The sequence below is a fragment of the Chanodichthys erythropterus genome, chromosome 22 (assembly GCF_024489055.1).
Source record: "Chanodichthys erythropterus isolate Z2021 chromosome 22, ASM2448905v1, whole genome shotgun sequence".
Taxonomy (NCBI): domain Eukaryota; kingdom Metazoa; phylum Chordata; class Actinopteri; order Cypriniformes; family Xenocyprididae; genus Chanodichthys; species Chanodichthys erythropterus.
The window spans coordinates 8,109,438-8,135,231 of NC_090242.1; the positions used below are offsets into that span (position 1 = coordinate 8,109,438).

Consider the following 25,794-nt stretch of genomic DNA (forward strand, 5'->3'; position numbering starts at 1 on the left):
AACGGTTTCCCTACTCACCAAATTGGTTTGAATAAATGGATCAAACACAGGTTTTAGGCTATTCATAATCGTAGGTTTGAAGATGAAATTATTTCAAATATTACATGCTGCATTAGAAATCGTATTTGTTTTAAACATTAAACTTTAATTACTTACTTTAAAGTGATTTAGCAAATCCTGGGCCGTGGAATGGCCAATGAAGTGTGATCCCAGGTACCGGGAATGCACCTTGTCGTCATTCCAGAACTGAACGTGTATGTCCAGCTGTTTCTTCTTGCTTGTGTGATTTAAGCTTTCATCAAACATGAGAACATAAGGCCCCGAGACATTGGAGATGAGGTCTTTTTTAATATAATCTGCCAAGCCAAACCGGGTGATGTATGAGGTCTTATCTTTCCCGCACATACATGTTTTGGCTATGTCAGAGTCTGGGAACATTGTTCGGAAAAGTTTGGCAATATCCTCGTTCCCGTTGTACGACTGGTGTTTGGTCACAGTATTCAACACCCACAGGACCTCCGCTTTCAGTGTGGAGGTTGATCCGAAACCAGTGTGTGTGGCACTGGATGCGACAGAAACGGAATCCCTCGCTGTACTTGGACCGGGTAACGTTAGTGACGGAGCCGAACAAAACTGACGGATCACCTGCACCCGCTGCAGGCCTTTTACAGCAACGACATGCTTTTCCGACTTTGCATGCAACTTCAAGGCTTTTATGCCTAAACTAGACAGCTCCATCGTCTTCTTATACAGAGTGCAATAGACTTGATACCGATTGTTAGCGATGGGCTTGAGCCAGCTACTAAACGCACCGTCTTCGAGCCATAGATCGTTAAAGGTACATTTTCCAATTGTGATAGCCAAGATGATTTCAATTAAACTAAGCAGTGACTCAGTATGATACAGTATGTTCAGAGTTCGCGCGGGTTTCTGTGAAAGTCCTTCCGACAAGTCTGTATGCTGCCGCATGGACCTTGTAGTTCTGGAACGCTGTGGTACCAGTGTGATACCACCCAGATTCCTCATACAGAACTACAACAGGCGAAACAAATGAATGCCATTGTCGCCGCGAGCGCATTTTGATGGAAGAACAAATTAATGGACGAGCATATCAATTTAAGACGTGGTTAAATGTTTTTTATGACCTTGTATGGAAAATCCGGACGTTTTTATGACTTTTTATGGCCTTAAATTCTTATTGTTAAATTTATGACTTTTTATGACCCCGCGGAAAACCTGTCTACACATTGCGTAGGTAACTAAAGTTTACTTTAATCTTAGAATGAATAGTGAAGTTGTCATCTTTTGGTAAATTTCTTAAGTTTTGAGCCTAAAATATAGGCGATTCATGCAGAACCATTCATGTGCAAGTGATTATTAAATATTTGTATGTAATATTTCTATTTGTATTTATTTTTGCAGAGGATAAATTTTCAGCACAAAGTAATGATATGCAATTTTGAAGATTTTTATTTCATGTGGAAATTTTGTTATTTAGTCGGACAAATAGAACATGACAAATTAACTATTGCTTTTATCAGCAGCATCACTCTATACATTAACATTACATTACAAAATCTACCATAGTAGATAAACAAATTATCCTAAAATAATATGGACTTGCAGTCGCACTTAACAATATACCTACCACACAGCTATCTATTTGATCAACTACTAATTACTATCAGTCGCAGTGAAGAAGCGTGACAAGTATACTACTGCTGTAGAATATCAGATGCTTTCTTTAGCACATGGCTCATAGCAGCTGGATATAAGAGGTCCAGATTGTACAAAGAGTCTTTTGAGAGTATAGCAATATCCACATAGTTTGCGGCGACAGCAGTCTCATGGTGTTTAGTTTGCAGTAAAGCATGATCACCAAAAGCTGCTCCAGCAGAGAGACGCTGAAATGTGTTTTTACCTTTTGTGTCCAGGCACAGATTAACCTTGCCAATTATTATCACATACATTGCAGTGCAAATGTCTCCCTTTCTGTAAATATATTCCCCTTAAAAACAAAGAAAAGAAAAAAATCAATATGCAACAATAGTTATTCAGTAATGTTGTAAAGTTGTAAGCTTGAGACCTAGTTATAAGCTTCAGTTATACACAATCAAAGATTTATCAAATGCTCACCAGCAGGGAAACATCGGAAGAAAATTCCTGTGGCAAGTTCCCTCAGGAGAGGTTCTGTAAAGTGGGAGAAAAACTCATGCCTCTTGAAATACTGTATGCAGATTCTAAATCAGAAAAAAAAAAATAGTATTAATAACCAAATTCAAAAACATTTTAATGAAACTTTGAATAGAGTATGTTATATAAATAGTTCACCAAAAAATGAAAATTCTGTCATTAATTACTCACCCTCATGTCCTTCCAAACCTGTAAGACTTTCGTTCATCTTCGGAACACAAATTAGGATATTTTTTAAAAATCCAATGGCACCGAATTTATTCAACAACATGTAGTGATGGGCAATTTCAAAACACTGCATGAAGCTTTACAAATCTTTTATTTCAAATCAGTGGTTCGGAGCGCGTGTCAAACTGCCAAAGTCACGTGATTTCACTAAACGAGACTTCGTTACGTCATAAGTGTTTTAAAATTTCAATGGTTCACCACTGGGGGGCATGACTTTGGTAGTCTGATACACGCACCAAACCACAGATTTGAAACATAAGATTTGTAAAGCTTCAAAGCTTCATGAAGCAGTGTTTTGAAATCACAATAGATATTGTTGAATAAAGTTGTTATTTTGTTTTTATCAAAAATATCTTAATTTATGTTCTGAAGATGAACAAAGGTCTTACGGGTGTGGAACGATACGAGGGTGAGTAATTAATGACATAATTTTCATTTTTTGGTGAACTAACCCTTTAAATTGGAAAAAAAATGTCAGATACGACCAAAACCGTCGATACAGTGTGCACCCCTATTATTTTCAATCTTAAAGGGTTAGTTCCCCCAAAAATGGATATTTTCAAAATGGACACTTTGGGTTGGTTCACCCAAAAATTCTGTCATTTATTACTCACCCTCATGCTATTCCACACCCCTAAGACCTTCGATCATCTTCAGAACACAAATTAAGATCTTTTTGTTGAAATCCGATGGCTCAGTGAGGCCTGCATAGCCAGCAATGACATTTCCTCTCTCAAGATCCATTAATGTACAAAAAATATATTTAAATCAGTTCATGTGAGTACAGTGGTTCAATATTAATATTATAAAGCGACAAGAATATTTTTGGTGCGCCAAAAAAACAAAATAATGACTTAATATAGGTGATGGCCGATTTCAAAACACTGCTTCATGAAGCTTCAGAGTGTTATGAATCAGTGTGTCGCATCATGATTCGGATCACGTCAAACTGCTGAAATCATGTGACTTTGGCGCTCCGAACCGCTGATTAGACACGCTGATTTAACGATCCGAAGCTTCCTGAAGCAGTGTTTTGAAATCGGCCATCACTATATAAAATATTCTTGTGGCTTTATAATATTAATATTGAACCACTGTACTCACATGAACTGATTTAAATATGGTTTGGAAATGTCATTGCTGGCTATGGAGGCCTCACTGAGCAATCGGATTTCAACAAAAATATCTTAATTTGCGTTCTGAAGATGAACGAAGGTCTTACGGGTGTGGAACGGCATGAGGGTGAGTAATTAATGACAGAATTTTCATTTTTGGGTGAACTAACCCTTTAAGCACCCCCAGCTAGGCGTTTCCAGGCGGGTTAAAATGCTTTGGTAGACACACTGCCTAATAGGCTTGTTTACCTTGACACAATCTCAATTTTCAAAGAGCGGGGGATGCCTTTGAATAAAACCTCTGTGCTTGTCCCTCTAGTGCGATTCCACTGATAACTATAGAACCTCGTCACCCGATTTTGTAGTGCAGAGGGGATTCTCTCATGCTTCATGTACCCCTGAATAGTCTGGAACAGATTACATGGTTATTCGGAAATAAACAGAACTAGAGTACTTGCAAATAACCTAACACTTTACAATGTCATAAACACTTTAAATAAGACTGTTGTTCTCCGAAATACAATGTTTATAATTACCTGCAGTTTTTCCTCAAAGGCTTCCTGCTTTGTTATCTTGTTTGTTTGTGTAGCGACGAGAAGTCCAATTTTATAAATCACTTGAACTTTAGACAGAATCATTAGAAAAACACATGCCATCACTTCTCCAAAGTGTGTTGCCTTTATGTCACCATATCCTGTTGTTGTGTAAATTTGTAATAACCAGTACGTAGCATATCTATACATTTCAGTGAAGTCATAGATCTCTGAAAAGAAGAAAAAAAGAATTGCCCTGCTGAAAAATCCTGCATAAACCAGCATGAATTCCTTGTTGGACAAGGCTGGTTTGAGCTAGTTAGAGGAGATATAGTGCTTTTTCCTGGATTAAAACTATTAAAATGAATCTTTGTCCCGCCAAAGATTTATTTGATCATTTAATGTGACGATATCTGCCATTCTGCAGTTCTCCTGATAGCCGGCTGCTTTAAAACACTCCTGTGAGTGTTTGTGTATCTGTTGAGCATGTAAACACAATGGCCAATCAGACGTTTTTAAAGGGATAGTTCACCCAAAAATGAAAATTCTGTCAGTAATTACTCAAGATGAAGTGCTGGGATCGCCGGAAGCGCAAAACTTTGTTTACAAGCAGGTGAACGTGCGCGCTGTATGTAAGCTATTGAATTCGACATTGATCGTGCTTTTGGTAATAATGGTTTTTACATACAGCGTGCGCGTTCACCTGCTTGTAAACAAAGTTTAGTGCCTCCGGCGATGCCAGCACTTCATCTTGAACACTAGGTGGCGGTAATACTCCTAAGGAGTGAGCAGCCAGTAACAAGTAGTAGTAGAAGAAGACCGTCGTCAGTTTAGTTCTCGCGCATGCGTCATGGAGCTCTCGTGAACTAACGTCAGAGGCCTACAAGAGAGAAAATTAATAGTTGAATAAAGTCATTCTTTTGTTTGCTTTTTTTCGCACGAAAAGTATTATCGTCGCTTGAGAAACGCACGGTTGAGCCACTGTAGTGGCATGGACTATTTAAACATTTTCTTCACTGACTTTCTGGACAGACAAGTTTGGGCCCCCTTAAAGCCAATGGAGGAGTATTCCACCGCTCATATTTAATCACAAAAATATTAATTTGTGATCCAAAGATGAAAGACTTACATGGTTGTATCAACATGAGGGTGAGTAATTACTGAATTTTCATTTTTGGGTGAACTATCCCTTTAAGTTAGTCAGAATACACTCAACACCACTGAATTTGTTCACCACTGAGTTCTGTATAACCAACATAGTATAAAAAAATGTCAATAAGAGATGTAGATGGCTTCATTGACAGGAGTTTTCGCAAGAGTGCAGCTTTGTGTGACTTGTGTTGTAATTGACAGCTTCTATTTATAAATATTGACATTTTTAAAATATAAAACATGTTTAGCCTGTTTGGTTTAGTTTTCAAAGACTTTTATTTTGCTTTTCTTTGTGTCCTGGGTTCCTCTCTCATCATTTGTTGTCATTGTTATTCATTTCGGTATTAATTAGTGCACACCTGTTTTCATTTGAGTTTGTTACCTGATGTATTTAAGACCTTGGGTGCTCCTCAATCCTTATTTGTGCATCCTCATTTCCTTTCCTCGCGTCTTAGCTCCACCCCTTCAGGATGCAAGAGAAGGACGCAAGGAAAAGACTTGAGGATGGAGGAACTGAATCAAGTGAAATGATATCCTCGTTCTCTTTAGCGTCACTTCAAAGCGTCATCAGCTGCACTCGAGGGATCTACCCATATGCTGTTAAAGTTTGGTTATTTAAAAAAATATAAGATATATTAATAAAGCAAGATGCCTGTTGAAATACGTGAGATGTAAAGTTTATTTAAACTGCAAAAGTAAAGCATACATTTAGCATACATTCCTCACTCCTCGATCCTCAAGGCGCAATTAGAGAATTGAGATGTCCTTCAAGATGGCTGAGCTTGATTGGTTTCCGGGTCATAGGATGGAGGACGGAGGAGCGAGGAAACGAGGAGGGATATTGAGAAGCACCCCTTCAGTTTTGTGTTCATTGTCTGGTGTTGGTTGTGTTTTACTACACACTATTACATGGACATCTCTTTTGTTCTGAGTAATTAAAGCTTCACTGTTATTTGAACTGCCGTCCTTTTCCTTGTCTTCTTTAAGAACCCAAAGTGTGATAGTTTTAAGATCTGTCCTGACAGTGATTATTGTCTTATTTCATGAATAGGATAAGTTAATATTACAAACTGTTTCATTGCATTTATTCTGGATTTATTGTCAGTAGTACGGGGCTCGCAGTTCACATGGGTACTGTGTGTGGATGACTGTGTTTATCCGCCACCACCAGAGACCATTTTTGACTCAGGAAAAACCCTATGCACCCAATAACAACTTTAAAGGGTGACACTGAATCTCTCTTACTGTATGTGAAACGTCCTGCAGTTGTGATGAAGGTATTATTTGATGAAAATAAAGCACTTCAAATAAAAATACACACCTGTATTCAAACACTGACGACAAAAAAAATCACCCAATAATGATGTGAAATGTGGATGTTTTACATGTGTAGAAAAAACTAGTCTTAATCAACTCACCTTTTTAAGTAAACCATTAGAAACTATAAAGAAATTTACATTTCAATCCCTCATTCAAGTAAACTGCTCAGTTTCTTTCAACAGTTCAGTGTACTGGTGACTCGACACCTATTGTAACCAACTCTTTCTAGTTGTGACTCTCAGGTACGTCCGAAATTGAGTTTTGATTAAGTAACTTGCAGATGCAGACTCGAGTCGCAGTTCAGTCCGATTTGGTGAACTGGTTTAAAAGAATGATTCGGTTGCGATCACTAGTGGACCAGGATAGTAGTGCAAAACTGAGCTGGTGCAGCTGGTCCACCAGAACTCAGTTCACTGCAGACACTTACAGGGTGAAATAAAAAGGGTGAAATGTTGTCCCAAACCCAAAAGACCTTCATTCATCTTCAGAACACAGATTAAGATATTATTTAATGAAATCCAAGGGTATACCACACATAGTCAGCAACATCACTGCACCTTTTGAGGTCAAGAAAGGTATTAAAGATATCTTTAAAACAGTCAACATGACTACAATGGTTCAACCTTAATGTTATGAAGCAACAAGAATACAGCATCAGCCAATAGCCAGCTCAGTATTACCCAACGCTGTTCATGTGAGGAGCACGACGCATGTGTGTGATGCTGATGCAGGAGCCGGCCAATACTGAGACGGCATTCAGACATAAACACGGAAGCCTGCACTGCGTTCACCACGGCAACATTTCAAATTGTTAAATAAAGTCGTTATTTTTGTTTTGGCGCACAAAATGTATTCTCATCGCTTCATAACAGTAGGGTTGAACCACTGTAGTCACATACACTTTTTTTATCTACTGTATGTCTTTACTGGGCCTTTTTCTGGACCTCAAAAGGTGCAATGACGTTGCTGCCTATGTGTGGTTCAGATACCCTCGGATTTCATTAAAAAATATCTTAATTTGTGTCCTGAAGATGAATGAAGGTCTTACGAGTTTGGGACAACATGAGGGTGAGTATGTTAAACTGTGAATATGCTCAAAACAACAAACCATTCTCACTTACAAGGTGTTCATGTTCTGCTGCTTGCTCACACATTATACAAATTGCAAAAAGCCAAAAGTGCCTTTTGCGTCTTATAATGATTTAGAGACATATGCCGACACCATAAATATGGAAACGCCACAGGCGTTACATGTACAGACAGTATAGATCTGCACAAGTAACACATTATGTACAGACATCGTTATTTAAACCAATAAGCAAACTAAAAGTTCATATATATTAGTTTGAATACAATGCAAGCTGCATGTAATGTGCATCTGCCAAATGCATAAATCTAAATTGATACACATTTTGTCGGATGTTCTGAAAGTTACAGTATATTCTTAAAACATTATTTCAAATATAATTTTAAAAGATCAAGGGGATTTTGATGTATAATGCTCTGACTCCTTTAAATTATTGTATGTTTTTGTTTTGCTTACCTGTTTTGGTAATCCATGACATTACTCCATGACTTTCAACAAATGAAATGCAGAGCACTGTCGCACAGTGGACAAAAAGGATTGAGTGTACGAAGTACTTGATCATCCTAATGTACAGAACACTGAAAACATAAAAACAAGGGGGAAAAAAGGGGCAAATGTGACTTTGTTTTGCAAATGAAAAACTAGGCATACAATAATAAAATATTTTAAATACATAGATTGGTCGCACTTTATATTAGTTGTCTTTAACTACTATGTACTTATATCAAATAAATAATAGGTGCACTGTACTTATTGTGTTCATGTTTTTTTGTGAAACACTATTGAGGTGGATACGAGTGATGTTTGGGACAGGTTTGGTGTTACAGTATGGTTAGGTTTAAGGGTGGGGTAAGGTGTAAGTGAAGGCACCTGTAATTACATAAGTACAATGTAAAAACATGTATGTACACAATAAGTGCATTGTATCAAATGATTAATTTAAAAGTTACACAGTAGTAAAAGACACAATATAAAGTAGGACCAATGGACTTTAGGGAAATGCAAGTAATATTAAATGTAAATCAAATTAAAGGTGCACTATGTGAGATTTTCTGTCTGCTAGAGGTCGCTAGATGCCTATTAAAAACAAAGGAGTAACTTGATGACGCCAAGTTTGAGAGCGGAATCTAGGGACATGTGGTCTTCACCTCAACGGATGGTGGAAAAAAATAGGGATTGGACTCAGGAAGAAATGTTCATGGATGCGATTATTAACGTTACTGTAGTATGAAGCAGAGCAGGAGCGAGTGTTGTGGAGGTGAACGAGGAGCTGGAGCGATTGATCAACACACGCCTCACGCTTCCGCTTTTCCAGTCATGAGTATGAGGTAACACAGCTCTGTTTATCATATTAGATACATTTGAGTGTGTTGAAAATTATGTTATAACGTTACTCTATGCGTTCACTCGGCGGCTGCTGTGAGACACTGTTACACACTGCAGATTTTACAATTTCATATTAAATGCTTTATGGCTTGTGTTGATAAATGGCATGCAATTAATTTTAAATCATATTGTATGATGGAGAAAATACAGTATTACTGTTACTAAAAATAAAGCTGCTTCTGATCATGCTATGTTAGCTACTTCACAAAATAGTGTTTTTCTCTGAGGCATGGTAAAGCATGGTACAAAAAAACAAAATCAAGAAAATTAGATTTAAACATTAAGACTAAACGTGTTGAGCTATATAACAATAATTAGTTTTCTGTCTATAAATATATTAAAACAGTTGTTCCCTTGCCTATTAAAACATGTAATATATTAAAGCGTTTTTGGTGTTTCCATGGTTTCTACAAAATCAAACCGGAAACCGAGGGTAACGCAGGTATTGACAGGCGACTCCTCACACATTCCGGAGCCTTGGTTAAAATTGCAATTTTCTCAAGATTTACAAATAGTTGCAAACATTTGGGATATTGTAAGTACTCAAGTGAAAAAAAAATATATATATATAACACTGGCCTAGCGGTTTTGGGATATTTTATTGCAAAAATATTACATATTGCACCTTTAATGAACAAATATTACTAAAAGACATACTTGGATGTTATTGACTGTTCTTCTTTCCACATAAAAACTAATAGTGAAATAATGCGTGGCAAGTGACCAATCCGGACATAAATAATCATAGGCAGGAAATCTGCAGGCTCCTTTTTCATATGGTGCATAACTAGAAGGCCATATGGAAATGAACAGACCATATCAAAGACATATCCCAATTTTCGATTCAAGTAGTTACGGGACGCTGATCTGTAATCTGAAATACATGTTCCTTTGGTATTATAATAAGAAAAGTGAAACTTCAGGAAAATCTGGAAAAAAAAAAAAGGTGGGAAGAATTACATTTAATAAGGTCTACATCTTTATAGCATATCAGCTATAATATAGTTTTGTGTTATGTTTTGGGAATAATCTTGAGTTGAATGTAAATCTGTGATAATCTTTGGCTCACCTCACATATCTGAAGAAACTCAACAACTTGTGTGAGCAATAACAAATACCAGTTAACATCAAACACAGCAGGCTGAGAGAGAGAGAACAGAGGAGAGCCTTTTTAGATTTAGTGTTGTGCCAATACTTAAAGGGATAGTTTACACAAACATTAAAGTTCTGTCATCATTTACTCACCCTCAGGTTGTTCCAAACCTGTATGACTTTCTTTGTTCTGCTGAACACAAAGGAAGATATTTTGAAGAATGTGAGAAAGTGAACTGTTGGGGCACCATTGACTTCCATAGTATTTATTTATTTATTTATTTTTTCAATGGTGCCCCAAAGCAGCCTAGTTACAAATTTTCTTCAAAATATCTTCATTTGTGTTCAACAGACCAAAGAAATGTATCCAGGTTTGGAACAATTTGAGGGTGAGTAAATGATGACAGAATTTTCATTTTTGGGTAAACTAACCCTTTGATGTTTAAGAAAGAGAATCATTTGCAGTAAGGGATAGTGTGACAGACAGCCTGTCTTGATTAATATATTTGAAATAAACTCAAATTCAAAAAAGAGTTTTGAATAAGGTTTCCTCTTTTATTTTAAAGGCTTAGTTCACCCCAAAATGAAAATTATTTTTAAATCTTCTCTTAAAACTTACTTTTTTTCTTTAGCTTTTAATTCAGTATGAGTATATTGTGTGAATGTATGTTTCACTTTGTATTTTCTTTTTTTCCTTCGCTTTATTGTTCAGCACTTTGGTCAGCCATGCTTGCTGTTTTTAAATGTGCTGTATAAATAAAACAACATTGAAACCTTGAATATTGTGTCATTAATTACTCACCCTAATGTCGTTCCACACCTGTAATCTTTGGAACACAAATAAAGATCTTTTTGATCAAATTTGAGAGCTTTTCAAAATATTTATCTCCACAAACAACATGACACAAGAACAGATGTTGTTGAGTGAATGCCAGTTGGAGATTCAGTATCTCGCAAATAAAGTGGTATATTATGTATGTTTTGGGGGTTTTGGTGCAAGCAAAGCACTCGCATGGCTTCATAAAATTGAGGTTAAACCACTGGAGTCACATGGATTAATTTTGTCTGTACTACTATTCTGAGGCTTGAAAGTGTGAGTTGCATAGGCTTTTTATGAAGGGACAGAACACCCTCAGATTTGATCAAAAAGATCTGTATTTGTGTTTCGAAGATGAATGAAAGTCTTACAGGTTTGGAACGACATGAGGGTGAGTAATTAATGACAGGAATTGTCATTTTTGGGTGAACTAACACTAAGTCTATAGGTTTTACTGCAGCAATTTCAGCCACTAGGTGAACATTTACAGTCAAAAGTCTATTCAGACTAGCACAACAAACCATGGCAAACCATCAAGCTCAAGTAGGAATGATTACTTCTTAGAAATTAATGAAATACTTCTTAGCAAAGTTTTAGTCAAAATGGTGTCGACTTGTATAGTTCCAGGGTCGGTAGTTCCAAGGTGCTACCAAGAACTACCGACATTGTTTCAATCCAAAGTGGGTTGAAAAATGGCAATTTTTTTTAAGAATAAATTTCATTGCAAGAGAACTGCTAAATTGCACAAAAGATACACACCATGAATGTTATTGCCCAGAAAACAATTGTGATCAGCAGACAAGATGTGTACTGATAGACCACTCGAAAACTGTTCTCAGGAACAATGGTTTTGTTGTGTACACTTCTCATGTTGTTGAAAATCTTCAGGAAAAATTGGATGAGCATTGATGAGATTGATGTGCACAGTCTTATGATCACAGGACGTGAACGGAGTTTAGCTCTGTGCTCCTCCTCAGCCATTTTATCCCTATAAAGTTTTGCACCTGTAAGAGATACAAACATCATTTTACATGTTGTGTTCATAGGATGAAAATGCATTCAAGAGAAACGTGGCAGATGAATAAGAATTATAGGTGTGTTAACAGTACACTGTACAATTTTTTGCTATGATTTTGCCATCTGAAACCAATTTCAGGAATCGTAAATATTTCATTTATCTTTTTTAAGAGGTTCGAAAGTTTAAGTTCTCAAATATTTTCTTAAGAACATCTTAATTTTTTTCTTAAGAAGAAAACGACAGGCTTTGGTGTTATTTGATTGAAAGGCAGGTACTGCTGAAGATTTGCTGCATGAAAAAGCTCAAAGCTTGTCTTTTTGCACTTCCTGCATCATAATAAGACCTCAGACTATTTTTGTTGCGACTGGCTTAATGGGAGTTAATCAGTCAGTGGCATGTTTTTAATGAGCCGTGTCAAGTTAAAATAGTTATTTTATAAAAACCTGTCTCAAAGATAGAAGATGCCACAGTTATTCCCATTCATTTGCGCCTTTTGCACTCTCTCTAGAGTGAATGTATCCTGTATCTGTAGCTAGAGAGAGCACATCATACGGCTAAATGATCGATCTGTGTCACTTCAGACTACTCTTCCACATTCATGTTACTAGTAGTAAAATTATATTTAGCTAGCTAGTGTTATTGCTTACTGGCTAGGAACTATACTCTCATTCTGGCGTAGTAATCAAGGGGCTTTGCTGCCGTTCCACGGGTGCAGCAGGCACAATGATATTACGCACCGACCCCCTGCTTGCACAGGGAGTGTGCCTTGTAACCATGGAGACATTTGTGAGTGGCACTGCATAATATCATTGCACTGCTGCACCCATGGTACGGCAGCAAAGTTCCTCGATTATTACACCGGAATGAGAGTATAGTTCCTAGCCATATCAGCCTAGAGAATCGCAACTTTTCATTTTCCGTCGGTCTCAGTACACGATTTAACTACAGAAGAGTCAAGTTTTAAATAGGAAAAATATCGAAACTCTTTGGTCATTTTTGAGCGAGATGCTAACGCTCTAATCAGATTCAGTGAACTATGCTAAGCTATGGTAAAAGTGGTACCGCCAGACCCGGAGATCGGCTGAATGGATTCAAAAACTCAACTGTTTAACTCTAGGGCAGTTGGAAAATGAGACTATTTTCAAAAAAAGTGGAGTGTTCCTTTTTTTTCTTAAGATACAATTTAAGAAATATTCATATTCCCAAAAAGAATGTTCTTAAAAATATTATTAATAATAATAATAATAATAATACATTTACATTTATTACATACATTTCCACAAATTTTCCAGTCCTTCAGCTTTACAGGAGAAATTCCCTGATATTTTCAAGTTTTCAAAGTATATAATGTATTCAATGTATTCTATAGAATGCTTAGGGAATATATAGAATGTAGGCAGTTCTATACATCACCTAGGTATTATACAGAATGACAAGCCGGGTGGCCCTTTGGCATTGTATAGAATACCTAGGAAATGTGTGAAATATAAATCACTTGATATTTTGTCTACGAACTTCAGGCATTCTATATATTCCCTAGGCTATATATTCTACACAGTGCCGGATTTCACACATTGCCAGTAACATATATAACATGATGTACACCTCTGCTCTCTTTTATTTCAAGATCATAGTATTTGTTTATTACCTAAATATATGTTTTTATCATGGCATATTTTCTGTTACTGCAAAAATGAGTACACAAACAACTTGGGAAGCCAGTTGCTCGTGAAGCTCCATTTCTTTATTTCACATTTATAAGAGTTTAACTGTTGGTCCAGATTTTGTCTAAGACAAAGGATCCTAAAAATGAGATGAATAAAGGTGAACACTGTGTTATTTCATCTGAGCAGTAAAAAAATTTGGGTAGTTTGAAAGTCATGTATTGCGTTTCTGTGACCAGTTGCATAAACTGTTACTCATCTCATTTTTTTTCTTTTTCAAAACGGGTCAGTAAGACTGATTAGCCTTAACTAATTGCTAGTAGTCAGACTAGTTCTAAAGACAGTCTTAACTTAGCAGCTATGTTTATGCAACTGGCCCATCGTACATAGATTAAACGCAATAGTTCAACATTAAAAGGGATTACAAATAACTTACATCCAGCTCGAAAGAAAGTCTCTTCTGCAGAGTCAGGCATTGTAAATTTCTTTCTCGGATGATCTTCGTTTTGTAACAGTTGTTTTATTGTTTCAGTGTTGCTATTCATTTCCTCGTAAATCTTAGGATAATGCTTCAATACCTCATCAAGGCTTGCCTTTGATAACACATACAAGTCACAGTTTGTCTCAGCCCTGAAAAACAAATGGGGAATATCAATAAGCTACACATACAGCAAATTGGTATTTTATTACTTTTATTTTATTAAAAGTATTTTATTATATTTCTATTATATGTCACCGATGAATTTATGGAGCAGATCAAATGTTTATAATTTATTATTTTGACACCCTTTCCCCCATGTCATTCAAGATGTTCATGTCATTCTTTCTTCAGTCAAAAAGATATCAAGGTTTTTGATGAAAACATTCCAGGATTATTCTCTTTATTGTGGATTTCAATGGCCTCCAAATGGTTGAAGGTCAAAATTACAGTTTCAGTGCAGCTTCAAAGGGCTTTAAATGATACCAGACACTGTATGTCCTATCCATTTCCTATTCTACTTACAGAACGAACGCGGCGCCAGTTTCGTTTTTTTCCGCAAACCGGAAGTATGTTCAAGGCGATACTTTGTGTTTATAAAGCATATACAGTTATATTTTTTTTTCCGAAAATGACAGATCGTTTCGCTAGATAAGACTCTTATTCCTCGTCTGGTATCGTTTAAAGCTCTTTGAAGCTGCACTGAAACTGTAATTTTGACCTTCAACCATTTGGAGTCCAGTGAAGTCCACTGTAAGGAGAAAAATCCTGGAATGTTTTCATCAAAAACCTTAATTACTTTTCGACTGACGAAAGAAAGACATGGACATCTTGGATGACATGGGGGTGAGTAAATTATCAGGAAAAGTTTATTTAAAAGTGGACTAATCCTTTAAAGGCAGAAATGTGAAGTTCATCATTTTATAAAACTTTTTTTGTGTCAAAACTTCGTTTAAACATGTAATACGCATTAGTAGATAACATGTTATGTTGTAAGACACCTGTTTAAAAATCCAGCTGTCGTTTTTAATGTTATTTTAACATTATTTTTAACATGTTTAACATGTTATTTTAATGTTTATGCAAACAAAAAATGCACAATTCTGCTAATTTTATTTGCTGTTTTCATACCATTTCATCTCTAGTTCTGATGCACTATAAAAACAACTATAGTTATACATAGAGAACTACAGTACAATAGTGCAAAGTCCTGTTTTTTGATGCTGCCTTAACACGAGCAATACCTATAATGTATTCAGGTAAGTAATTTTGCAAGTACATGCCAACAAATGCATCAAATATTTACTTTAAACATTTTTTTTCAAAGTTTAACTATGAATAATGGCATTAACCATATCTGCAGTCATGTCAGAAATAGCCTATTGTTAAAGACATTAACAAGTTATTTTACCTGACGATGCTAATCAAGTGCTTTCCACCATCAGGCTGAACTGTTCTGCGGCACGGTAAGTAAAGGTACTAGCGAGTGGATATAGTAAATATATAGTAAAATGCAGTCTCAGAATTTTACAAAAAACTGTAAAAAATAATATATTAAATTACACAGATATACTTTGTGTTTAATCTCACTTATTAACCAGTGTCTTTGCTGCTGACCTTCAATTATCTAATTCAACCATACTAGTAAGCAGATTTTACTTTAGATTAGATTTAGAAGTAAGAGTGTTGACGTTCGAAATGTTGTCAAACAAAAGAGAGGTTAGCTAGACCCTCCCGCCTCCTCCTCCTCCTACCCTCCGTGCTTCCTAAAACGGTCATGAACTCGCATTTAAAATCATTCTTGTCGGTTATTGGCTGGAGCATGTTTATTATTATTCGTGGTCCAGGCTGCACCAGGTAGTTTTTGTTGACATTTTTGGAGCTTGTGGCGACTACAGAGACCGTGTTTTTTTACAGTGTGTTCAGGGGACAGGCAGCTTGCGGATAGTGAAGAGATGTTTGCTGTATGTGACAAAAAATGTTTTGGCCTAAAAACGCATGACATCGGTTAGAGCAGTGGTTCCCTTAGGGGGGCTAGGAATGCACCAAATGATCGCCCATTTATCCGAAAATGTCAATTAATTCCTTTGATTCTATATGTGGTCTCTCAGCTCGTCGATCACATAAACCGATAACATTTTTATGATACAAAAGACGCAAGCTTGTTCACACCAGCTGCGAGAGCCGCGGCAAAAATGAAAAGTCAGCAGCGGCTGGTGTGTATACAATAACGCAGTGAAAACGTGTGTATGGTTCAAACTACTTTATTTTTGTTGCCAGTAGTAGAGATGCACTGGTCTATCCACCATCAGTCAGAACCGTCCAGTTCCATTTTTTGCCCCAGACTTGCAAACAAAATGCACTGCAATAATTTCCCATAATGTAATTTGTGAGGCCATTAACAGAGGCAAGAGATGGGACACACTGAAGACGGACGCAAAGAGAAGAGGAGAGAAAATACTGTACCGGGCAGAGCAAGCTCACTGTTGCGATGCTCAGAATATTGTAAAACAATTCTACACATTAAATTGGGGTGGGGGCTTATATGAACGCATTTCTGAAGGAACTGGCTTACTTCACAAAAGTTTTGATGTCATTTTCTTTTAGGGACGTTCACATAACGTGTATTTTCCGTGCGCAAGTCAGTTATTTCAAGACGCGGGGCAGGCGCGCTCATAACGAAAACAATGCGTTGCAACGTGCATACGGTGCGTTTTCCAGACGCATCGAGATGAAAACATGCCACAAGGATGTAAAAATGTTGTTTAATAATCAAATAATCTTGTTTCTGTTTGAAATCTTGTTTCTTGTTATTGTCCCAAACAGAAACAAGATTATTTTATTACCCCATTGGCAGATAATTTAGCTTGCTTTTATCAAAAACTCACATCATTTTGATTTTTTTGCCAGAAAACAAGAAAAAATATCTTATGTAATTTTACTTATCTAGTAAAAGCATCTTGATTTAAGATTTTTGTAGATATTTAAATACTAAGTAAGAAAAGCCATGTATTGCTGCTGTTCTATAAGCACAACCTTCTGGTAGAGAGTGAATTTGCGTTTGCAGGGTTTCTTATATGTACTGTATGGAGGGGGGGCTTCATGGACAAAAGGTTGGGAACCACTGGCTTAGAGCACCTTTAATCCAGAATGGCAGCACAGCTAAGAGGTTTGTTTGAGCTGCGCCTTCTACTGTACAAATGTAAATATGCATTTTCTTCAGCCTGAGGCTTATTCATTTCACTTTTGGTGTGAAAGGGCCTTAACATTTGACCAAAAAATAGAAACATTTTAGTATTAAAAAAACAAACAAGCAAACCCAGCCCAGGTAAGGAAAAGTAACGCAAAAGTAATGTAACGCATTACTTTACATAAAAAGTAACTAATGCAATTAGTTATTTTTTTAGGGAGTATATTGTAATGCAATACTTTTAAATGTAATTTTCCCCAACAATGTCAGCAACAAGCCGTTTATAAAAAAAATGATAAGAAAGCAGTAAAATTTAGAGAAACGTGTCTAACTGCATGTGAATCTGCCCAAAATCGATTTTTAGAATACATCATTGTTCATATGTCAAATATATGGGAGGACACTATAAACCCACCTCATTAATCCTAACATACCAACATACTCAATGTACCACTAAGTAGATAAATAAATAAAAGCAATTCTAACCTTACTGTGGAAGGTCTTGGTTCTCCAAACAGGAAAGTTCTCTCACCAAAATACTGTCCAGGGTTTAGTTTGAAAAGAACTGCTGATTCATTATTTGATAAAACCGACACTTCTCCCTCATCGATGAAATACATCTAGGAAAACAAAGTGCAATTTTTAAACAATCATAAGCATGCTGTTACCCTTTCAGGCTCATATTGTGGACATACAAAATTTGCAGATGCACAACATGTTTCCATAGCTCTTGATCTTAATGTGTTCAGCTTGACACTATGAATACAACAGCAATCAGAGGTAAACGTCTAACAGTGATCTTCACCTTGGTGTAATGGTGAGCACTTAGAGTCACCCACAGAAAATATCAAGTCTAATTCCAATTCCAGTCCTTAAATTTCCATAAGCTTTTCATAATGCTTGCAAATTTTTTTTAAAAAGACCTACTGTAACATTTCGAATGATATTAAAACATTAGGAAAAAAAAAGTGAATAATTGAAATGTATATTTATACATAGAAATCGAAAATTTGTGACTCTATACATCTAACTACCAACCTATTTGCATTTATGCCCTTCATAAATAGTAATATTAATAAATAATAATAACCTCTGATGCAATGTCATCTTTCATAAATATGAGATCACCGGCTCTGTACAGGCTTTGTGAAATACTTTTGGCTAATAAGCGAATGAAGCATCCATCATTTTTTAACTGTTCCAGAGACTCCTTTGTTAGGATCTTCTCAAAAAATGGCCCCTGCAAACAACACCTTGTAAGTCAGAGTCTTTTAGCTTATTAAAATAATCAGCCATTTCAACATGTATTTAATTCTAAACAAAAAGTAAAAAAAAAAAAAAATATGCACAAGATCAAACAAAATGATCTTGAAATGAAGTTGTCATTCATGTTATTACATCGAGTTTCCCTGCTTTGTTGATTGCCATAGGAGACAGACGACATGTCTCAGACTTCCTATGGATATTAAGACCAAACACCTAGAAAAAGAGATCATGCATTTACATAATTAATGTGTCATTCTTCAGTCATTGTTACATTAGTAATTGCCAAGAAAATATTTACCTTTGCTATAAAATCAGAATAAAGAACTGTTGAAATATCACTGACTAGTGAAGAGGGCAAATACTCAGACAATTTATCCTGATCAAATCCTTTTGTGCGCATCCATCGGAATGTGTAAAATCCAATTACTCTGTCATATAAAGGCCCAGTTATTTTGTGGCTCTTAAAAAAGGGGGGGAAAAATAAGTTAATACAACACATAGTACACTAACATTCAAAGATGTCATTTTAAAGAATTTTATTCACCTACAATAAATTACATTGATCAAAAGTTACTGTAAAGACATTTACACCGATCAAGCATTATGAGCTAATATTGTATTGATCCCCTTTTGCTGCCAAAACAGCCCTGACCCGTGGAGGCATGGACTCCTCTAGACCCCTGAAGGTGTGCTGTGGTATCTGCTCCAAGATGTTAGCAGCAGATACTTTAAGTCCTGTAAGTTGTGAGGTGGATCCTCCATGGATCGGACTTGTTTGTTCAGCACATCCCACAGATGCTCCATTGGATTGAGATCTGGGGAATTGAGGCGTAGTCAACACCACAAACTCACTGTTGTCCTCCTCAAACCATTCCTCAAAATTGTTGCTTTGTGGCAGGAGCATTATCCTGCTGAAAGAGGCCACAGACACCAGGGAATACCGTTTCCATGAAAGGCTGTACATGGTCTGCAACAATGCTTAGGTAGGTGGTACGTGTCAAAGTAACATCCACCTGGATGGCAGGACCCAAGGTTTCCCAGCAGAACATTGCCCAAAACATCACACTGCCTCCGCCGGCTAGCCTTCTTCCCATAGTGCATCCTGGTGCCATGTGTTCCCCAGGTAAGCGACGCACATGCACCCAGCCATCCACGTGATGTAAAAGAAAACATGATTCATCAGACCAGACCACCTTCTTCCATTGCTCCATGCTTCAGTTCTCATTCTCACATGTCCACTGTTGGCTCTTTCGGTGGTGGACAGGGGTCAGCATGGGCGCCCTGACTGGTCTGCAGCTATGCAGCTCCATACGCAACAAACTGATGCACTGTGTATTCTGACACCTTTTTATCAGAACCAGCATTAACTTCTTGAGCAATTTGAGGAGCTTGTCTTTTGGATCAGACCACACGGGCCAGCCTTCACCCCCACGCGCATCAATGAGCCTCAGCCGCCCATGACCCTGTCGCCGGTTCACCACTGTTCCATCCTTGGAGCACTTTTGATAGATACTGACAACTGCAGACCGGGAACACCCCACAAGAGCTGCAGTTTTGGAGATGCTCTGACGCAGTCGTCTAGCCATCACCATTTGGCTCTTGTCAAACTCAATTTGGCTGTCAGTGCTCATAATGTTATTCCTGATCGGTTTATAATTTATACTATTTAAACTATTTCCATTTCAAATTAGTGTTGTCAAAAGTAACGACTTCGAAACTAAGTCGATACTGAAATTTTTAAAATGTGACGTGTATGTAAGCGGATTTGTAAACACCTCTGATTGGCCACTGTGTACACACACTCAACATATATGTCTGTGATTGACTACAATGATCAACACACGGGAGCATTTGAAAGCACACGGAAGTGTTTGAAAGTGGGACCATTGTAAAGCAAGCATCTATCAGCAGATGGTCCACGACAGACGCCTGCTTTCAAAAGCTTCTTAGTGTATCTGCGTAAGCGCTTGGTGAAGAGCGTCATTGATGTCTATTTACAACATGTTTTTGAAGCATTGATCATTGTAGCCAATCACAGACATATCTTATGAGTGTGTGAACACAATGGCCAGAGGTGTTTACAAATCAGCTTACAGCGCTCAAAGCATCACATTTTTAACTTGGTATTGAAGTCGTTACTTTTGACAACACTATTTCAAATAAATACAGAATCTCTGTTCATCAAAGAATCCCATGAAGCATGGATGTGTTTCTGTTTAGTCATTTTAAAACCATTACAACCATTATTTTGCCATTACAGCTAAAAAACAGAACAAAGACTTATTATAACGTTAATTTACAATATTATTTTATTTGATTGTATTTTAATTAAATGATACATGTTATTAATAAAAGGAATTTTGTTTATACATATTTCAAAACATTTTAATGTGTATCTCTAATAAACAGACTCTGAGTGAAAATGAATACCTTCAAGAATAATTTCATGCTCTCAGTTTTCTCTGTATAAGCAGCTCTCATAGCATCTGTGTTCGCCAGCAAAGCAGTAATAGTGCCTGATAACCAGCCACAAAACAGTGTCCCAGAAATCATGATGAAAATCATCATAACTTTCTGAAAATTTTGTTTATGCACAAAGAAAAGTCAGTATCTGGAGATGCATAAAGTCTCTAAACATGCATATGAGATAAAATCATTGTGTGAAATATGAAAAAAATGGGGCTTTGATTTGTTGGTTAAAATAAAGAGGTTTAAAGGTGCAATGTGTACATTTTCAGCAGATCTATTGACAAAAATGCAATACAATAATGAACTGTTATGTTTTTATTAGCTTAGAATGGGCCATTTCTGTCTACATACACCGGGGTCCCCTTACAACAAAGTCGCCATTTTGCACCGGCGGTTAGTTTCTACAGTAGCCCTAAACAGACAAACTGCTCTACAGAGCACGTTTGCTTGACTGGTTACTCTCTTCTGTCTCAGATAACGACATCTTTGTCCAGTGTTGGCCACCTTAGCCTCTCTATATTGCAATTAAATGCTGCTAAAATTTACACACTGCATCTTTAAATTTCAAAAAGAGTGAATTCAAGTCTCACAGTTTACTTTTAGCATATTAACTAAATCTATATATTTATATATTTATATTTATTTCAGTCTACTATAAGGCAGAAAATTACAAAACCTGGCTCTATTTGAACTCAAAATGAAAAATTGCAAAACAAAGCTTATGATTGTTTTTAAACATCTCTCATTCCAATTATCACTACATAAAAAAGAAAAAGAATAGGGTAAGGATTTATTTTTCAAAAAACAAAAAAAAAAAAAAAAAATATATATATATATATATATATATATATATATATATATATATATATATATATATATATATATATATATATATATATATATCAGGGTTTCCGTTGTCCGGTAATTGCCGGACATTGGCCGGAAAAAAAATTAAATGTCCGACAAAATTAAATCTCTCCGGTCAAATTGTCCGATTAAAATTGCCTAATAATCCCGCCCCCCTAACACAATCTGAATCGACCGTTTGAAAGTTTTTAAACAACATCGCATGTTGCATTTCAAATGAAGCGCATGCCTAATGGCTATAATACAGACCTAAACCACAAACTACTGAGAGACGTTTCAAATATGGCCAGGCCCAGGCCCTAGCCTTAAAAGTTTTTTTCAGAGGCCAGACACGAAGGAGGATACTGAATCAGGAACGCCTGAAGCTTCAGATGTCCAGAGCCAGACAGCTCCGCCACCACCGGAGAAAAAGCCGAAGTGTAGGGCGTATCGGTCAGAATGGAGTGACAAGTTCCCATGGCTAAGATGTGAGGTAGTTGATGGTAACGAAAAAATTTTCTGTTCGCGCTGCGAAAAGGCAGGACGACGCAACGGATTCACAAGAGGGTCGAATAATTTGAGAATGTCTGCTCTCATTGAACATAGTCAGAGCAATGACCATGTTGCGGCGCACAATTTAATGCCAAAAAAGCGTAAAAAGTAGCCAAAAATGACGCGAGACAATGTTATAGGCCTAGTCATTTGTTTGCTCAAGTTCATTTGACAAGGAGTCATTTCACACGGTGGCCAATTTAAATGTTAAATGTCTAATAAACATGTTGCATTTATGGCCTGATTATGTCATTTTTTAATTTACATAAACTGCTTTCAGTTTTCCTCAACTTGACTAATTAAGAGGCGATATTTGACCGGCATATCATCAAAATGTCCGGAAACGAAACATCTGCCGGTCACTTTGACCGGCACCATTTTTTTCTAGCAGAAACTCTGATATATATAAATATATATATATATATATATATATATATATATATATATATATATATATATATATATAAATGTATTTCTTTTTAAAGCCAATTTATTATTTATTTATTTATTATTTATCTATATATGTATTGACTGAATGTCTGCTTTTACTTTTGGGGTAAAATGTCACCTACATGTTTTTATACATCTAATATTTGACTGCTATGATACTTACCGCTGAAGTTGTGTATGGATGGATGTCCCCAAATCCAACACTACATACTGTTGCAGTGATATAGTACAAGCTCATTAAATACAGCTGCTGGAAAGTAATAGTATCTGAAAGAACACATGATTAAATAAACAGATTTATTTTAATTTATTAGAAATATGAAAAACATGATGAATAAAATATGTATTAGTTTCAATTGTTAAAGGTCTGAAGAACAACACTTACCAAATTGAACATCAAATGAGGTGTCCAAGTGTGTCACCCAGGACAATGGTGTACAGTTGTGCTTTATCACTGGTAATAAATAATTACTCGTGTTTCCATAAAAGTCTGCTAAAGGGCATGCACTTGCAAAGACAAGACAAGTGCTGAAGTGCACAAAAAGAGTTAAATATAAGAACAACTTAAAAAAACAAACAATGTTTGTTTCTGACGCAATGTTAGCCTGCAAGAATGAAAATACAAAGGGAATGCGATATAACTGAAAAATATGTGGAATCCTTAAGCATGCATAAAGATGCAGTGCTTCATTATTGGCATAAAATCCATTCTCACTAAATGGTGAAATCATAATCCAACCCACAAGTTCCCAAGGAAAGCAGGTTATGAAATCCATAAGGAACCCGGTTTTGATATAATGATGTGCTGTTTCCACAGTGTCAGCTTTGAGATCATTGCCTTCATAGAAAGCAAAATGCATGCGGAGATAGATGTCCACCCAACAAAACAATCCAAGTATGTAAGAAACAATCCACAGCTCCATTCTGAAGTGTAGAAATGTAAAAAGCAATGAGGAAATGATGCTGACGGTGACAGCTATCATGCTCCGGAAAAACTCCCATCTAACATAAAATTCGCTGCTGGGCAGAATGGAACTCCTGCAACAAAATGAATGAATGAATAAATGAATGAAGACAGGAAGTACTGTGATGCTTACTAAATTAGGATATTTCCAATGTGAACAGATCATGGTTCTGAACTGACCTGCATACGCAAAAGAACGATACAAACGGGGTTGCCAGGTTTTTACCACAAAATACACTCAATTACTTCTCAAAACTAGTCCAAAACTAGCCTAATCAAGTTCCTTGGGGTACCCAGGTAGGAATCGCGTTCCGGGGGTTACGCATCACGTTAACGTGGTCGCTTCAACCCACAGAGTTGAAAAAAACAACCCGCGGTAACAGTAAAAACTTGGCAACACACAGTGCACTGTCATACAGAAGTAAACACGGAGGGCATTATAGTAAGTGATAATGCATTTATTTATAGTGTGATCTACTGCGTAAGCCAGCAAAATTATGTTCAGGCAATATGAAAAATAAAGACAATGACGTGAAAAGAGTTGTGAAACTTTTATGATACAAGCCCTCATGTTTTGCTTGAATTATAGAGCTGACTCTGTAATACTCATCACTGCCCTTCTACTGACTACAGGTCTTTCGTAACTGTCTTGATAACATTGGGTATGTAAAATCTTTGAACAGACTCCCATCAGTGCAGAATCATGATGAATGTTGATCTCGAGTGACGTAAAAATCGCACAAAGCTTCCAAGTTTTTGAGGTTTCTTCCTGATGTGAGGTCATCATTTTTTAGAGAACATTTTAACTTTATCAGTATAATTAAAACATCACAGTAGCACTGCATTTACCTCATTAAGAAAATGGATGGGCATGTCCTCAAGAAGAAATATATAATGTGTTCCATTAAATTTCTGTAGAGACAAAAACATAGTTCAGAAAAAAGAAATAGTTCACCCACACCATTTCCTCGCACTCATGACAGAATTTTCATTTTCATGTTAAATGCAATGAAATGAATATATATTTTTATAAATATATATATATATATATATATATATATATATATATATATATATATATATATATATATATATATATATATATCTTAATCGCGATTAATCACACACTTATCGTGAAATTAAGCATACACCATTTATCTTATTTAACACGTCCATTTTGCCATCATTGCCTATATCCAGCAAAGTAAACCATCAGATTGAAGTGTGATCACAAAACTGTATTTTTCTGCTTTTTTCAAGGTAAATTTAGATGCACTAAAGCACCCTTAAAAATAAAATTAAAAAAAAGGCTATTATTACATTAATAATTATGATTTAGTTTTATTATTATGATTTTTGCTCTGGTTTTAATACAATTCACTAAAAAACCTTTTACACGATTAATGGTAACCATTGTAAAAGCAGTTTAAAACAATATGCCTGTTATAGGCTAACAGAATTATGACTTTACAAAAGCACATTACATTACAAAAATAAAACAAATATAAGAAGATAAATATAAAACGCATTTAACAATTATTTTTTAACATTACTGAATTTAATATTTTAATGTTCACAAGCTGTTTTTACTGTATACAGAAATAACAACTGTTATAACTTAAATTTGTAAATTTTATTTAGCATTTTAGACACTGATAACAGTGTTTATTTTGATATTTGACGATAATGACGCTTTGCTCTGGTCCAGATCCAGATTCAGTTTTCATGAAGTAGCGGCGCGCCGCGACCAAGTGTAGCTGCACACAGGGTTTATGCAGGTTTCAGTAAGTCAAATTTAAGACCTTTTTAAGACATTTTAAGACCATAAAGATTGAAATTTAAGACCTACACGACGCATTACCAAAAAATATTAAAATCAAAGAAATTCTGAAAAAAATCATTTTATTTCAATGAATTCAGTCATTGAAAAAGCATTAATTTAATTTACAGATAAAGCAATCACATTAGTAACCT

The 25,794-nt window shown here is 36.1% G+C and overlaps 1 protein-coding gene across 1 annotated transcript in view; it reads right to left on the minus strand.

The window, feature by feature from the left end:
* Positions 1 to 1,715: 1,715 nt before the first annotated feature.
* cngk (cyclic nucleotide-gated potassium channel) overlaps positions 1,716 to 25,794 on the minus strand; it is a 67,622-nt gene continuing 43,543 nt past the window's right edge. Inside the window, exons 26-42 of the mRNA XM_067375338.1 lie at positions 24,670 to 24,732; positions 23,242 to 23,894; positions 23,020 to 23,123; positions 20,970 to 21,113; positions 18,838 to 18,999; positions 18,672 to 18,752; positions 18,364 to 18,513; positions 17,760 to 17,893; positions 14,042 to 14,235; positions 11,683 to 11,927; positions 10,084 to 10,155; positions 9,672 to 9,943; positions 8,085 to 8,206; positions 4,073 to 4,299; positions 3,786 to 3,943; positions 2,137 to 2,240; positions 1,716 to 2,008 (exon numbers count right to left, since the gene is read on the minus strand). Coding sequence (XP_067231439.1) covers positions 1,716 to 2,008; positions 2,137 to 2,240; positions 3,786 to 3,943; positions 4,073 to 4,299; positions 8,085 to 8,206; positions 9,672 to 9,943; positions 10,084 to 10,155; positions 11,683 to 11,927; positions 14,042 to 14,235; positions 17,760 to 17,893; positions 18,364 to 18,513; positions 18,672 to 18,752; positions 18,838 to 18,999; positions 20,970 to 21,113; positions 23,020 to 23,123; positions 23,242 to 23,894; positions 24,670 to 24,732 — 3,178 coding nt within the window. The remainder of the gene's footprint in view (positions 2,009 to 2,136; positions 2,241 to 3,785; positions 3,944 to 4,072; positions 4,300 to 8,084; positions 8,207 to 9,671; positions 9,944 to 10,083; positions 10,156 to 11,682; positions 11,928 to 14,041; positions 14,236 to 17,759; positions 17,894 to 18,363; positions 18,514 to 18,671; positions 18,753 to 18,837; positions 19,000 to 20,969; positions 21,114 to 23,019; positions 23,124 to 23,241; positions 23,895 to 24,669; positions 24,733 to 25,794) is intronic.